Raw genomic sequence first — 14,260 nt, forward strand, 5'->3', positions numbered from 1 at the left:
CCGATAATGTCACAAAAGGGGTGGGGTGAGCAGGTACACGGCTATAAAAGTAGAGCTCGACCCGCACACCATCCGCAAATTGGGGTGCGAGGTTGACCTGAACCCGGCCAACCTGCGGGTATCAGCCCGGCCCACACATAACTAAAACTCAGGGATTCTGCTCAGCAGGGACAAAGATAAGAAATGTATCAACTAAATGTATACATATTGGAATTTGAACAGTTTAGAGGGTCGCCCGCGCATCCCCGCCCCCAACCAGAGCTGCTTTAGAAAGGTGAAAAATTTGATTTACACTTTAATATCAGAACAGTTACTCATAAAAAATAGAAAGCAATTGGATTTCTGGTGAACTATCTGAAACCAACTGAACTGGAAAAAGTGTTGGAATGTGAACAACCCCTTTAAAGGCAATAAGGAGCCCATTTACTATTGAATTGCGATCCCACACACACACACAATTCTCAAAGTTGGGGTTTTCCTATATTTCTTAAAAGCTCTCTAAAACTTCACCAAGTAAAAGTTGACAATGTGCTATAGAAAGAAAGGCTATGCTGATTTGACATAATAAATATTTTACTTATTTTTCTGCCTGTGGAAGATTGCCTTTATGAATGCCTGCTCTACACTTTGGTTTGAATGTGCTATAGAAGTCAAAGCAAGCTGTGCTGATCTTATAGAACTGCTTTAAATCAATTTGGACTTTCAGAGGTTTTCAGATTTTTTTTTCCACTAAGAATTGTCTGAATTTTTAGAGGTATTTTGTAGAGCATGGTTCAGCACTTTTTTTTACGTTCACACTTTTTATATTCGGATCTTTTAATAAATTCAATGAAAGTTGTGGTTTGTGAGTTTAGTAACCACTAAAATCCAACCTTATAATAAAATAAATCATTACTCTGATATCCAGCCAATGATGCAACTGTCACAAAGTCCATGTCATAAACTCAACGGCGGAATAACACACAAAATTTTGTGCACTTTTCATGTTAAAGGGAGAGTCACATGCCATCCGCTGTCTCCGTACATGTGATCTAAACCTTTATACTGTTACTGCACCCACAGGATGGTCTCTTACTGCTGATCATTTCAGCTCTGGAACCCATTGGATGCACCTACTAAAATAATACTGTTGTATATATGTTGGCAGCGCACACTACTATTTCAAATTATAGACGCTTACAAAGCCATGTACGGCGGTGCTTAAGATAGATATAATTAGTTGCAACAATATAAAGTTTTTAAAGATCTTATTTTCCGCACACTGTAGATTACTTCATGTAATATATTAATCAAAATTAATAAATCCTCAGAGAGCCCAAAAATGAATGATTTAAGTTTTTGCTATACAAATATCAATTTAATAAGTACAATTAATTATACCACAATTCATCTATATATAACACCATATATTGTTTGCACCATATTTTTAAAAGAATTAATTTAGCTGCTAATCATTGATTATGCAGATAATGAGGCTTTGAGGAGACAATTAAAAACGCATCATCTGGATCGGCATTCCTTGTTTGTCAAATTGAATTATGTCCATGGTATTAACCTGCTTAAGTAAAAGTCACAATGAAGCGCTTGTTAGTGGTTTTAAACATTGTATGCAGGACATATTCACTTTGTTGCTGATAATAACAAACAATGTAGCAACTTGCAGCTGTAGATACAAAGAGCTCTGCCTTTTGAAATACTGCGCTGAAAATCCGGACAGATAAGTAGTATGACTGGCTCACATAAATATTAGGTAGTATAGGGTTGACTGTCAGTCAGCTACACGCCAAGCATACATTACCACCTTATCGGTGTAGTCTCTGTGGCGGTTACGTTGCTCGCAGAGCCATCCTGGCTTGCACTTCCAGAGCCGATCTGGAGAGCCAAAGATCCCAGTCACTCCTCGTTCCACGTATCTGATTTCCAGATTATTGAATGCACTCAAATGATAGCGTTTCTCTCCTCCACATGGCCAACGCGCGTTTCGCCTTGAGCAGCTTCGTCAGGGCTTAGTGATGTCATATTTGCTCGCCTCTTATAGCCCTTCTTGTGGTGAGAATTAACACAAAGGGTTAAATCTTGCAATTAACCCTACTGTTGCAGTTTTTTCATATAGTGCTACACTATGGTTCCATTAATTTTTGTACATATATACATACATTTATATTGTATTCCTCACATTTTAACATTTTATTTATTTGTTAATACATTATTTTCTGGTTCACAACTCGAGTGGTTCCATCATGCCTATTATTAATTTTATAGTTTCTTAAGATTATTCCTAACAATTAAAGAATTGAATTATTAAACATTTGCAAATACTTAAATAATACAACTGAAGTGTTTTTCATGCATGTCTAATCTAGGAGAGGAAAGTGTGCATATTGCCTACATTCAGGCCCGGACTGGCAATCTGTGGGTTCTGGCAAATGCCAGAGGGGCTGCTATAAGGTCCCATAGAAAGTCAGTATTTAGTGGGCTGGTGGGGGCTGCTTGGGCCTCTGTGTGGGCTGATTGGGCCTCTGTGCACCCGAAATGCCAGGGCCTATTTTAATTCGCAGTCAGGACCTGCCTACATTATTCCACATGTGGGAAAATTATGGTATATTAATCCCATAAACATTATGTTCTGGAGTTGCTGCCTTGATATCACCCAATGGTGTCCCACCTGACAGTCTGCCCCTACAGCTCTGCAACAGAAGGAATATCTGCCCATTTTGCCTGCAGTGCACATTGCGTATCCTGGCCTTCCCTCAACAGGTACAGACTGCTTGGTTCTGGTCCAAATACTTCTTTCTTCCTGGAGAGCAGGCTTGTGTTTTACAGTCTCTCACTCCTATTAGGTAAGCAGGACCTTTCAAACACAACTCCTGGTACATGCCAGAGGATAAGGGTAAAAGAACATTTACACTTGGTTTTCCTCTTTGCTGAAACCTCATGCAATTTGCCTACAGCAGGAAGCACACCACACAACACTGCGAATATTTAAGGGAAATAGATGTTGTGGAAACTGTTATGGTGAAAATGAAATGTAATATTATATTACAAATGAATGTTTGGAGCTACTCAGCAAAATCAAATATAGGTACATTAGTAGTAGTGAGACAAAGGTAGAGACTTGGATGGAGCTTGGACTGCTGCTACAAAGTTCCGTCTGTACAGTACCACTTTCTGTGGAAGAATAAGAAGATGCCCAGTCCTCATTTTATCCAGGACATTGAAGGAACAGGATCTGGCCGCAGTTAAGATATACCGTAATAACACTTCCATTAAGTAAATGGGTTTTATTTTCTTAAAACATTTTTTTTCTGGAGCACTGTAAATTTTGAAGGAGAGTGGTGCATATTATAATAGAATATGTATATGACACAATATTTGAAACTTTAAGATCATTATATTTTGTGTACTATCTGAAAATACCGAAACTGAAAAAAGTGCTTGGAAGGTGAATAACCCATTTAACTAGATCTGGCTAAAAGGTATCAAGCCTGCCACCACGTCAAGGTAGGCTCTCTGAGCAGGTCCCTAACCTACTCTAACCATCTTATTATTTCCTATTATACTATCTGCTGCGCTAACCTGATCTATACTAATATATGATCCAGGGGAAGGCAAAAAAACCCAATGGAAACAACTCAATGGTTTGTTTCTGTTAGGGAAAAAATACTTCCTATTATTCCTGGAACAAACTCTGCTTCATCTATATATCCTATGTATCCCACTAATTAATGTAGTGGACATGAGGAATCCTTCCCCTGTTTGTCTGCCTGTGACATCATCCAGCCCAGTTGCATGCTGGATAGCGATCCGATTGGCTGGGAACCCCAGTGCATCCTTGGGAAAAAGGGTGTGCCTGACTTTGGAGCCAAATGCACGGGGTCTCCCAGAGAGAGAGCTGAGAGAGCCAGCGTGAGTAGCTGTAAGACTGTAAGGTACAGAGAAGCTGTTGAGTCCTGGGAGATTGAGCCCAGCCTGTCCCCTGCCAAGCGGCTAGAAACTCAGAAGGAGAATGGTGCCACTAGTGAGATTGATTCTGCTGCAGAGCTGCGTGTGATCTCCAGTGTGAATTCCTCTGGGAGCACCCCGGTGAGTGAGCCACCCAAGGGAGGATCTTGGCACGGATACAAGTGTGGGGCCCCACAGTGAAGACAGGTTTTAACCATTTACCTGCTACGAGGGAGCTGCTACAAACTTCAAAGGGAGAGATACTTTTGGGGAATAAGGTAGCGCTACCTGGGGAATAAGAGCTCTGGGGAAGGGACAATCATTTGAACTGTGTGGTTATTAACCACTTCTGGAGGATTGGGACTGTGATATTTACCAAGGACTGTGTAAAATCATCAGTTAAGCACCTAATAGTGGTTCAGGTAGTGCCCCACTTGTCGAAGAGGAATCGAGTTGCACTCGCACACCCTGGCCTTCAAGTGTGGTAACCCCTGGTGCACAGCAATGGAGTAATCGGTGTCCCCCCTTGTTTCAGTGGATCCAACAGAATTCACTGGCACACAGGTACTGCTAGCAGGGTAAACCTTGCTAATTTATTAAGTGATGCTTGATAAAGGGGGTTACCCCAAAACATTGCATGCTGCAATTCACTAAATAAATTAGCAAGGTTTCCCCTGCTAGCAGTACCTGTGTGCCAGTGAATTCTGTTGGATCCAGTGGCCCACTTGTCCCCAGTGTAGGAGTGAAGTGTGTATTAGTTGCCCCAGTCAGAGACGGGCCAAGGTAGTTTGGCACCCTAGGCAAGGCTTCCAATCAGCACCCCCCCCTAGCATTTCCCACCTTACCATTATGTTTTTTTAATATAAGAAAACGCATTATTGAATTAAACTTTTAATTTATATAATTATGTAAATAAGGTATATTTTTATCGGCTATAGGATTAGCCGAAAAGTCAGTTATTTATTTTCAATAAATTTTACAGATTTTTTGCATCTTAAGACCTGTGAGTGCTCGCCTTTTTCCAGGATATATATATATATATATATATATATATACATACATATATATGTATATATATATATATATATATATCACATATTTCCTTATCAGATGGCACCCACCTTTTCCAGCAGATCTTGCAGTTCCGTACTGAGCTCTTCTGCATAGCTGGGCAGGCATTCGAGGATAGGATTAACACATTTATGTGCTTTACGGCCTTCATAAAAAAGTGATCTTCCAGTGGCCATTTCACACAAGATAATCCCAAACGCCCACCAGTCTACTGCTGATAAGTAGATTTCACATCAGATTATCTAGAATACAAAGAACAGTTTAAAAAGTTTAAAAAAAAATGTCCTATCTATGAAGCGGGCCACAAAGAACTGGGCAGGTCCTAGATTTTGATGTAGCTAAGTTAGATGATGACATACTCCATCTTGGCAGTAACTAGGCCTTCTCTCTATTTGAATTCAGGTATCAATTTCCTGTGAGACTGACATAGGGATACCCTCTTCCCTCTAAGAAAAATATATGTTCTCTTGGGAAGAGGCCACTACATCGACACACCTCACAGCAATATGACATTTAATTCTACCTGAGTTTGGAATGCTGCATGGATGCGGCACACGAAAGGGTATTTCCTAGCCAGTTTCATCACCTTCACTTCAGTCTCATATCTGCCTTTAAAGGGGTGGTTCACCTTTAAGGTAACTTTTATTATGTTACAGAACGACCAATTGAAAGAAACATTTCAATTGGTTTTCATTATTTATTTTTTTATATATATAGTTTTATAGCTCTTCTTCTTAAACAAGAAGAAACCATATATATAAGAAACCAAAAACAAAACAGAAAGAACTATTCACAAACACCTTTTTTCCTGACTGAGGAAGAGGTGGATGTGGTATGTATTATTAAGCGTTTTCATCATAACTATATGGTTATAATTTAATTCCTTTTACTACTATAAGGTATCATGATCCAAATTACAAAAAAAAGAAAAAAACTTAATCTGGAAAACAGTTTGTTCCAAGCATTCCACTTAATAGATACCAGAAAGTATTATAAACAAGAACAATTGCAATTGCAAAGGCTGCAACAAGCATAATGAGAGAAATTAGGCCAGAGAATCTTGCCCATTTAACTTACAATTTAGAGGTTAGAAGACAAATGATAGAAGAGGCATGGGTTTGAGGAAGTTTTGCACAATAAATAGCAATTTGATAGACCCTATGCTAACCTCAAGAAGGGTTAAAATGGCTATAGCAGCTCTTTATGAAATAACGTGATAGTGAGGCGTTGGAAGGATCAGGATTTGTTGGCTAGAGTGAGAAATATGTTCTCATAGATACATATATTTTTTAAAAAAATGTATTATAGTTTAAAATAAATGTACAAAATAAAATGAAGCAACACAAAAGCCACAATAATGTACATTTGTACATGTACAAAGCAGCATGTACATCATTATTACAATGAGATAAATAGATTTTGAAGGTCCACCTATTAGCCAGTGCAACCTTTGGAGACCCAGTCTTTGGTCAGGTCCCACCATAGCTCATGAAATCTTACCCTAATTGACCTACAAGCTGAGTGTTTATGTGTAATTAGGAGAGCAAGAGTTGCCACCTTTGTAATATTATATGTCTTTTAATCAGTGACTTCAGGGTTGGGACAAATGATTTCAGGGGCAGGGTGGTGAAGTATAGGTTGCAGAACATTGCCGCTTTTGGGGGCATTGACGTCAGTGGGCAGGGTTCATGACGTGGCACATAAATAAAATATTATTTGTTTTTTTTGCAGATTTTAGAACACAGAAATTTGAGCAGACAGTCATAGGTGGAGGGTGATTTTTCTGTTTGGGAAGGCTATGTATCACCACTGTGGGCACACTGAAACACATACCAATGGTTTCAAGGGTTTGTTCACATTTAAAGTAACTTAGTATGATACAGAGAGAGATTCTAAGACAATTTGTAACTGATTTCCAGTTTTATTTGTGGTATTTGAGTTATTTAGCTCTTCATTCAGCAGCTCTCCAGTTTGTAATTTCAGCAATCTGTATGATTGATATGGTCTAACTGGCCCTAGCAACCATGCACTGATTTGAATTAGAGACTGGAATATAAATAGGAGAGGGTCTGAATAGAAAGATGAGTAATAAAAAGTAGTATTAATATAACATGTGTATCCTTACAGAGCAGTTGTTTTTTAGATGGCGTCAGTGACCCCCATTTGGACTCTGGAAAGAGTCAGATGAAGAAGGCATATCATTTAAAACAAACTATGAAAAATAAAGGCCAAATGAAAAAAGTTGCTTAGAATTTGCCATTCTATAACATACTAAAAATTAACTCAAATGTGAACCATCCCTTAATACAATGTTAGAAGTTTACAGGTATTCTTTTAGCCTAGCAGCTTCAGGGTAGATAAACAAATAACACAAAAGTTGTCCTCCTTATATCTAGCCAGGACTGAGCCGCCCATTTTATTTAACAATGGCAAATGGTAAAAGCAGCCCTTTAGGCCTCAGGTTTGCAGCAGAGCTCCTCAGACATGTTATAAATGTTGCTGCACACTTAATCTGGAAAGCACTAAGAGGCAGTAAATGACCCCTCTGAATATCTGACACCCAACTGCTGCAAGAAGACAGAATGAAGAGAAACAGATGCTGAGAAAGGGATAGTGAAGATAAAGATAATTTCAGTAAGGATTTAGAATATTTAAGTGATTGTATTTAGAAAGCATGTTGAAGATTATTTAAATTTTTTATTTTTGAGATAGTTCCCCTTTAAAATCCACCCATGCAGACAAATTTGAACCAGACAGTCTGTTTTTCCCTAACAGTCCTTTAAGATGAATTCCCCATTGCCACTGCACAAAGTCCCAGAGAGGAACCAGCCAACAGTTAGGGAACCAATTACATACGCATATATAAAAAGACAGAATAAAAATGAATAAAGATAAATGTAAATAGGTGCAGCCATTTCACATTTATTTCTGTTATGGACCAGTAACAGCTTTGCCTTAGAGTGGCTCTGCACCAAGATCATATGCTAATAGCCATTGGTATAGGTAACAAATGCCGGTGTGATGACGTCACGCAAGCCGGCGCCACATTCAAAATAAAAGGACGCCGGTTCAATGCCGGATTGTAGGATTTTGTTTGTTCATTCCTGGGTGCTTGATATTTCATCTGATATTGATTCCTGGATTTCTGAACCTGCCTGAACCTTGACCTTCCTACATTCTGCCTGCCTATTGAACCTCTGCCTGGAATTTGACTACGTTTTCTCCTGATCCCTATTGGTGCCATAACTTGCACTTTTAACCCTTGAGCTTCCTCCTTGGTCCTGACTACTCCCGCTGGGAGCCGATAGGCCCCCTGACACGTGCACTGCAGCCCAAGTGCAGCTAAAGTACTATAAATTAAAACAGGAAAAGATGTTGAGAAAAATATTATTATTTACATATATTCTGCAGTTTGCAGTATGGCAGTTTTACTTTAGGGTAATGGCTCTAGAGCAGATTTCTAGCAGCTTAAGTAACCCCAGAGTTTTTGTCATTCAAATGTGAATCACTGTAAAGAAAATCAGGAAACACTATCTAACCTACAAAGAGATAGACTATCTAGGAAATTAAACACATTGCCTGTTCTATTATAATTTAGGGAAAACATGGTGACAGTATAATTTGAGAAGACACCTCCCAATATTAGTAAGAGACAAGGCACCTTTCAAGAGGGCTATCTTCAGGGGAAGAGGCAGAACTGCTGTTAGGTAACCCAGACTACTACAAAAGGGTTGGGGTTTTGTCAGATTTTGGGCAAGGTGTGGAAGGGGCAGGGGCATGTCGAGGGCACCCTATAACTAAAACTCAGCATGTAAATTATTTAGTGTACATTTTTAGTAGACACACTACTGCTTATGAGGGATAGAGAGTCATCTTTTCAGGTCCAGTCCAGGGCTCTCATTGGGGGTACAGGCAGTAGTCTAGGTCAAAAAAGACCCGAAGCCACAAAAGTAGCCGAAGTTGAAGTCCCAAAGTGTCAAAAAGACCCAAAGCCACGAAAGGAGCTGAAGTTGAAGTCCTGAAGCTGTGCAAAGACCCGAAGCTATGAAAGGAGTTGAAGTTGCAAGTTGAAGTCCTGAAGCTGCAAAAGGAGCCAAAGTTAAAGGAGACATATAGGATAACTGAAAAAACACTAATTTTGTAGGCAATTATGAGTAATATATGGTGTTGCTTTTACATGGTGCTAAAAAATTAATATTATCTTTAAAAATAGCCCCTTTATTGGAGCTCCCTATAGCTGTTCGCTGATCCCTGTCTGTGTTCTAAATGAGGGGTGGGCGTGTCCTAAAGCACAGTAGGCGGGGACAGCCAATCACAGCCCTGCAGTCATACAAGCACAGACAGGCTTCAGTTCCCTATCAGGTCCTGCTAGCTGCTGATTAGTTCCTGTCCTACAGTGCAATGAGCTGAGAGCTGCCGGCTCCCCTGCACAGCCTGGGAATTCAGGGAGCAGGAAGTGGAAGAGAAGGGAGGGATTATTAGGGTTTTTGCAGAAATATTCAATAAATCAGCCTCAAACACTACTTTTTTAAGCACAATTCTTGTATATCTAAATGAGTATAATGCACTGGTACATTCTTATTTTTTACACAATATGTCTCCTTTAAAGTTTTGTACTGAACACCAATATGTTAAATTTTATTAAACCCCTGGCACACAGTTTTTTTTTTACTTATAAGGGGGCCCTCACCATGTTTTTTTATACCATTTTATAGCTGAAGTATGTGTGGTGTGGGTGGGATCTGGAGTGGGGCTCGGGGGTAAGGTTGCCACCTGGCTGGTAAAAATGATGCTTGATACCAATGTTATTAATAGGGAAAAAAGATAAATATATAGGAAAGAAGAAGGTGGCAACCCTACTCGGGGGGTGGGGTGCGCAGGCCCAGAAAACGTTGTTGTACGTGGCTCTGTGATCTCTAATGGTGGTCCTGATCGTGGGACCCACAGACCACCATTTTACCTTTCTCTGGCATCCTTAGCTGTGATTAAATTCACTCATGTGCAGTAAAGGAACCTCCAAAAACACAAAAGTTCTTTATTACAAATCATTTTATTTAATGGTGCAAAAGAAACTCTCTTTATGTGGATATTTATTTTTTATAACATTTGTTGATTTGTCAGATTTTACCGGTGTATTACTATCAGACTAGTCTCTGCATGTTGTGTTGTTGGGTGAAATTTTTTATTATTTGACAGTTTCATTGTGCTTGGATATTTTCTGTCACATTAGATGTTTGCGGGTCTTTGTTAATCTAATCTCCTCTCAAAAATAATTGAGGCTGAGCTTCCAGTGCTCACTGCGGCGCTGCTTCCTACAGTCGCTTTGGAGCTATAGTATACGCCCACTTTTTTCAGACCTGCAGCGGCTGTCACGCCCTCTGCTTCTGATTGGCTATAGAATTACAAGTAAGCGATTTGACTGCGCCCGTAACCAAGGGAACGGCATCGCGGGTGCTTGTCAGCTGTCACTTGGCAGAGAGGTGGCGCAGTTTTTCTTTCTCCGCCATCATCTGATGACCCCGTTACCTTTACAGCTACAATACGCCATGTCACGCACGGCTGCCGGCTGTCATTGACTATTCTGAGCGCTATCGCGGGAGAAGGAAAATCGGGATCTTTGTTTGGTGTGAGCTGGGCACCGCTTGTCCAAAGAAAAACGATGTTGAACCCCGTGTCTGATGTTATCCAGCGAACGCTGCGACTGTATGACTGGTGCCTCAGCATCTCAGGTAATGGCGATAATGTTAGCGATATAGTGCACATACTGCGGCCTTCTGTAGGGGGTACAGACTGATATACACGGTGCTACGTATATCATATATATAGATGTGTCTGAGGTCATGCTGTACAGTAAAATAATAAACGATTCTTGGAATGTATGGCTATTTTAAAATGTTATGTTTAGGAAATATATAATGTGCTTAAGCGTGTGTTAACGTGAACCTACCCTGTGAAAATGACCCTCCCCCCGCATTATATAAAGGCATAAGCTCATGTGCAATTGTATATGAAGCCTATGGGAATCAGCGCTGTCTCCAGTGTAGAGCTGGGGTAATGGAGACGCTACCAATTTCAGGAGGGGTGGGGGGGATGGGAATGGTGTGGACAGGTCTGTTGATTCGCACTGCCTAGTCATCAGGCACTGGAGGCTTCCCCCACCCCTCTGTAAACCATCTTCCCTGTGTGTGTCTGTCCATCTGCCACAAAGGGCCTCAAGTGAATTGTTCATAACAATGCATGGGCAATTGCACTGGTCAGTCCAAACAATTGCACCACCGCTCTGTAAAAGTACACCATTGCATAGTGCTAAATGAGTTTGATAAGCCCTTTACTTCCCATGCACAAGGACATACATAATAATAATAACACCGTGACACATAATAATGAAGCAATGCTGGAACCAAAAAAGTAAAGCTAATTGAATTCTCACTAGATGTATTTCTGGGTGTCTCGTTTCCACTCTAGTCTAGGTAGTTACTACGGTCAGTCTGTAATGAGACAGTACAGTGTGTAAATATATAGTATATGTATGGGATCCGTTATCTGGAAACCTGTTATCTATTACGGAAAGGCCATCTCCCATAGGTTCCATTTTATCAAAATAATCCACATTTTTAAAAATGATTTCCCTTTTTTCTGTAAAAAAAATACATTACCTTGTATTTGATCCCAACTAAGATATACTTAATCCTTATTGGAGGCAAAACCAGTCTATTGGGTTTATTTAATGTTTATATCAGGCATGTCCAAATTGCCAATTGCGGCCCGCTTTCAAATTTACAGCCTTCCATCATAAATTAATAATAATGCGGCCCGCCAGCAAAGTGCGATCAGGAGTCATTTAGCCGTAGCAGTGATGTTTGGGCAAATTTAGTGAAATGATCTGCCACTTGGTCTATACTGCTGCCTGTGTGCTGAAGGTGTTAGCAAACTGACGACGTCAGACCTTGTTTAAATGATGTTATTGGTTCAAAGAATGTCAGGCTTAATGGTTGGCCCCCACACATTTTCACCTTACCAAATCTTTCCCTCGTTGCAAAAATTGTAGACATCTCTGGTTTATATGATTTTGTAGTAGAGTAAAGGTATGAAGATCCGTTATCTGGAAAACCCCAGGTCCCAAGCATTTTGGATAATTGGTCCCATGCCTGTACCTAAATGTACCAATTTCTTTCTGCCTGTCATTCACATGAATGAAAATTGCCTATTACCATTCACATATAGTTCCCATTAGTGATGTGCGGGTCAGGGTTTTCCTGACCCGACCCTAACCCGCCCTGCTCCAGCCCGCCTGCACCCGCGATTCCGGGGTCCCTTTATAGACCTGGCCGCCGATGACGTCACAAAAGGGGTGGGGCGAGCAGACGCGAGACAATAAAATCGGAAGCCGCACCGCGCCACCCGCGAGGAGCAGTGCGAGGTTGACCTAAACCCACCCGACCCACGGGTATCAGGTCGGCCCGCACATCACTAGTTCCCATGCATGTTGAGCACATGCTGCACAGTGAAGTAGGGAGGGGTTTTTCTACCTTGAAAAATGTTATATGTTGGCCATGGGATGAAAACTTCTTACATATAATGCCACATGGGCTGAGAATCAAAATAGGCCCAAACAGCCCCCACCAGCCCAATAAATAGTGTCTGTCTATGGCATTTTACAGCAACCCCTCTGGTATTTGTCCAAACCCACAGATTTCCAGTCAGGGCTTGGCCATAGTCTTAGTGTCCTGTAGAGAGCCATGCAAATTACATCGACTCCTGTTTAGCTTCCCAGATTATATTCTGCACAGCTAATTTGTTGTGTTTGGAATATGCAGCTGTGGAGCTATGTTGCTGCCCACAGCTGCTTCAGCTATATACAGATGTAAACTCAATAGTATTGTTAATGAAGGAAACACATCATGCACAATAACACGGTATCATATTTAAATGCAAAAAGAATCCTTTCAATTATTTGGTTATGCTGGTCTTTTAATATATCTTCTTTAAAGGAGAAGGAAAGGAAAAAATCAATACCTATCTCCCTGTATTGTACTCCCCAAGATGTTCAAATTCGCTATGGTAGAAAGTCACATAGGCCATTCTAATCGGGTAGAATCCATCTCCTTGTTCGGATTGAGTATTTAGTTTGGCATTCGCCATCTTAGTAATGTAGCGAACGCTTCCTTCACGCGCCAAAAAAAAAAATAGTTGACCCTAGGAGTGCTAACGTAGCGCTCAGTGGTGGTAGTGTCATTAGTGGAAGTGGTTGTGTCCCCTCGCATCGCACCGCAAGCGCTAGATTCCAAGTGTTTGCTGTTCTAACTAAATCGTACAGCTACAGCTCATGCGTCTCCTTAGTTACTGGAGACAGTAAGGGTAGGAGGCGTGATGTAAATTATGCTCATTGCGCATGAAGGCTGCCTCAGGCAGCAGGAAAGAAGAAGACGTGAAAAGCGTGACGTCACCCGAATCAGATGCTGCAGTCTTCCTATGAGCGGAACTACTTCTAGATGAGACCAGGGAGAAAACGTAGAAAACGCTAAGTAAGTTCTATACCCACAAGACTTTGCATAGAAGCCTATTTATGGTTTGCCTTTCCTTCTCTTTTAAATTGTCCATACATTGACCAGTTTGACTTGACAATAACACCATTACAGGTATGGGATCTGTTATCTGGAAACTAAGTATCCCTTAACCCATTATCCAGAAAGTTCCGAATTACAGAAAGGCCATCTCCCATAGATGCCATTTAATCCAAATAATCCAGATTTTTTTTTCCTTTTTCTCTGTAATAATAAAACAGTATCTTGTACTTGATCCCAACTAAGATGTAATTAATCCTTACTGGAAGCAGAACTGGCCTATTGGGTTTATTTCATGTTTACATGATTTTGTAATAGACTTAAAGGAGAAGGAAACCTAGTTGGCGCAAAAACCCTCCCGTGTGTTGCCCACCCTCCCTCCTCCCCCCTGGCCTACCCGTCCCGCTGGGCAAATGCCCCTAACTTGTTACTTACCCTTCTGCGCAGGTCCAGTCTACGGAGTTCACCGACGCCATCTTCTTCCAAGCGATCTTCTTCCTGCTTTGCCCGGCGCATGCGCAGTAGGAGCATTTCGCCGGTACGATCTGCTGCGCATGCGCGAAAAGTCACGAAGTGAAATCGGAAAACTTTGTGACTTTTGGCGCATGCTCCAAAACGCCGTTCAAAGCAGGAAGAAGATTGCATGGAAGAAGATGTCGTCTGTGAACTCCGTGGACTGGACC

The 14,260-nt window shown here is 40.9% G+C and overlaps 1 protein-coding gene across 1 annotated transcript in view; it reads left to right on the forward strand.

Moving 5' to 3' along the window:
• The first annotated feature begins 10,450 nt into the window (after positions 1 to 10,450).
• elovl4.S (ELOVL fatty acid elongase 4 S homeolog) overlaps positions 10,451 to 14,260 on the forward strand; it is a 37,483-nt gene continuing 33,673 nt past the window's right edge. Inside the window, exon 1 of the mRNA XM_018265474.2 lies at positions 10,451 to 10,742. Within this exon, the coding sequence (XP_018120963.1) occupies positions 10,673 to 10,742 (70 nt within the window). The 5' untranslated portion in view covers positions 10,451 to 10,672. The remainder of the gene's footprint in view (positions 10,743 to 14,260) is intronic.

The sequence above is a fragment of the Xenopus laevis genome, chromosome 5S (assembly GCF_017654675.1).
Source record: "Xenopus laevis strain J_2021 chromosome 5S, Xenopus_laevis_v10.1, whole genome shotgun sequence".
In the NCBI taxonomy this organism is placed as follows: domain Eukaryota; kingdom Metazoa; phylum Chordata; class Amphibia; order Anura; family Pipidae; genus Xenopus; species Xenopus laevis.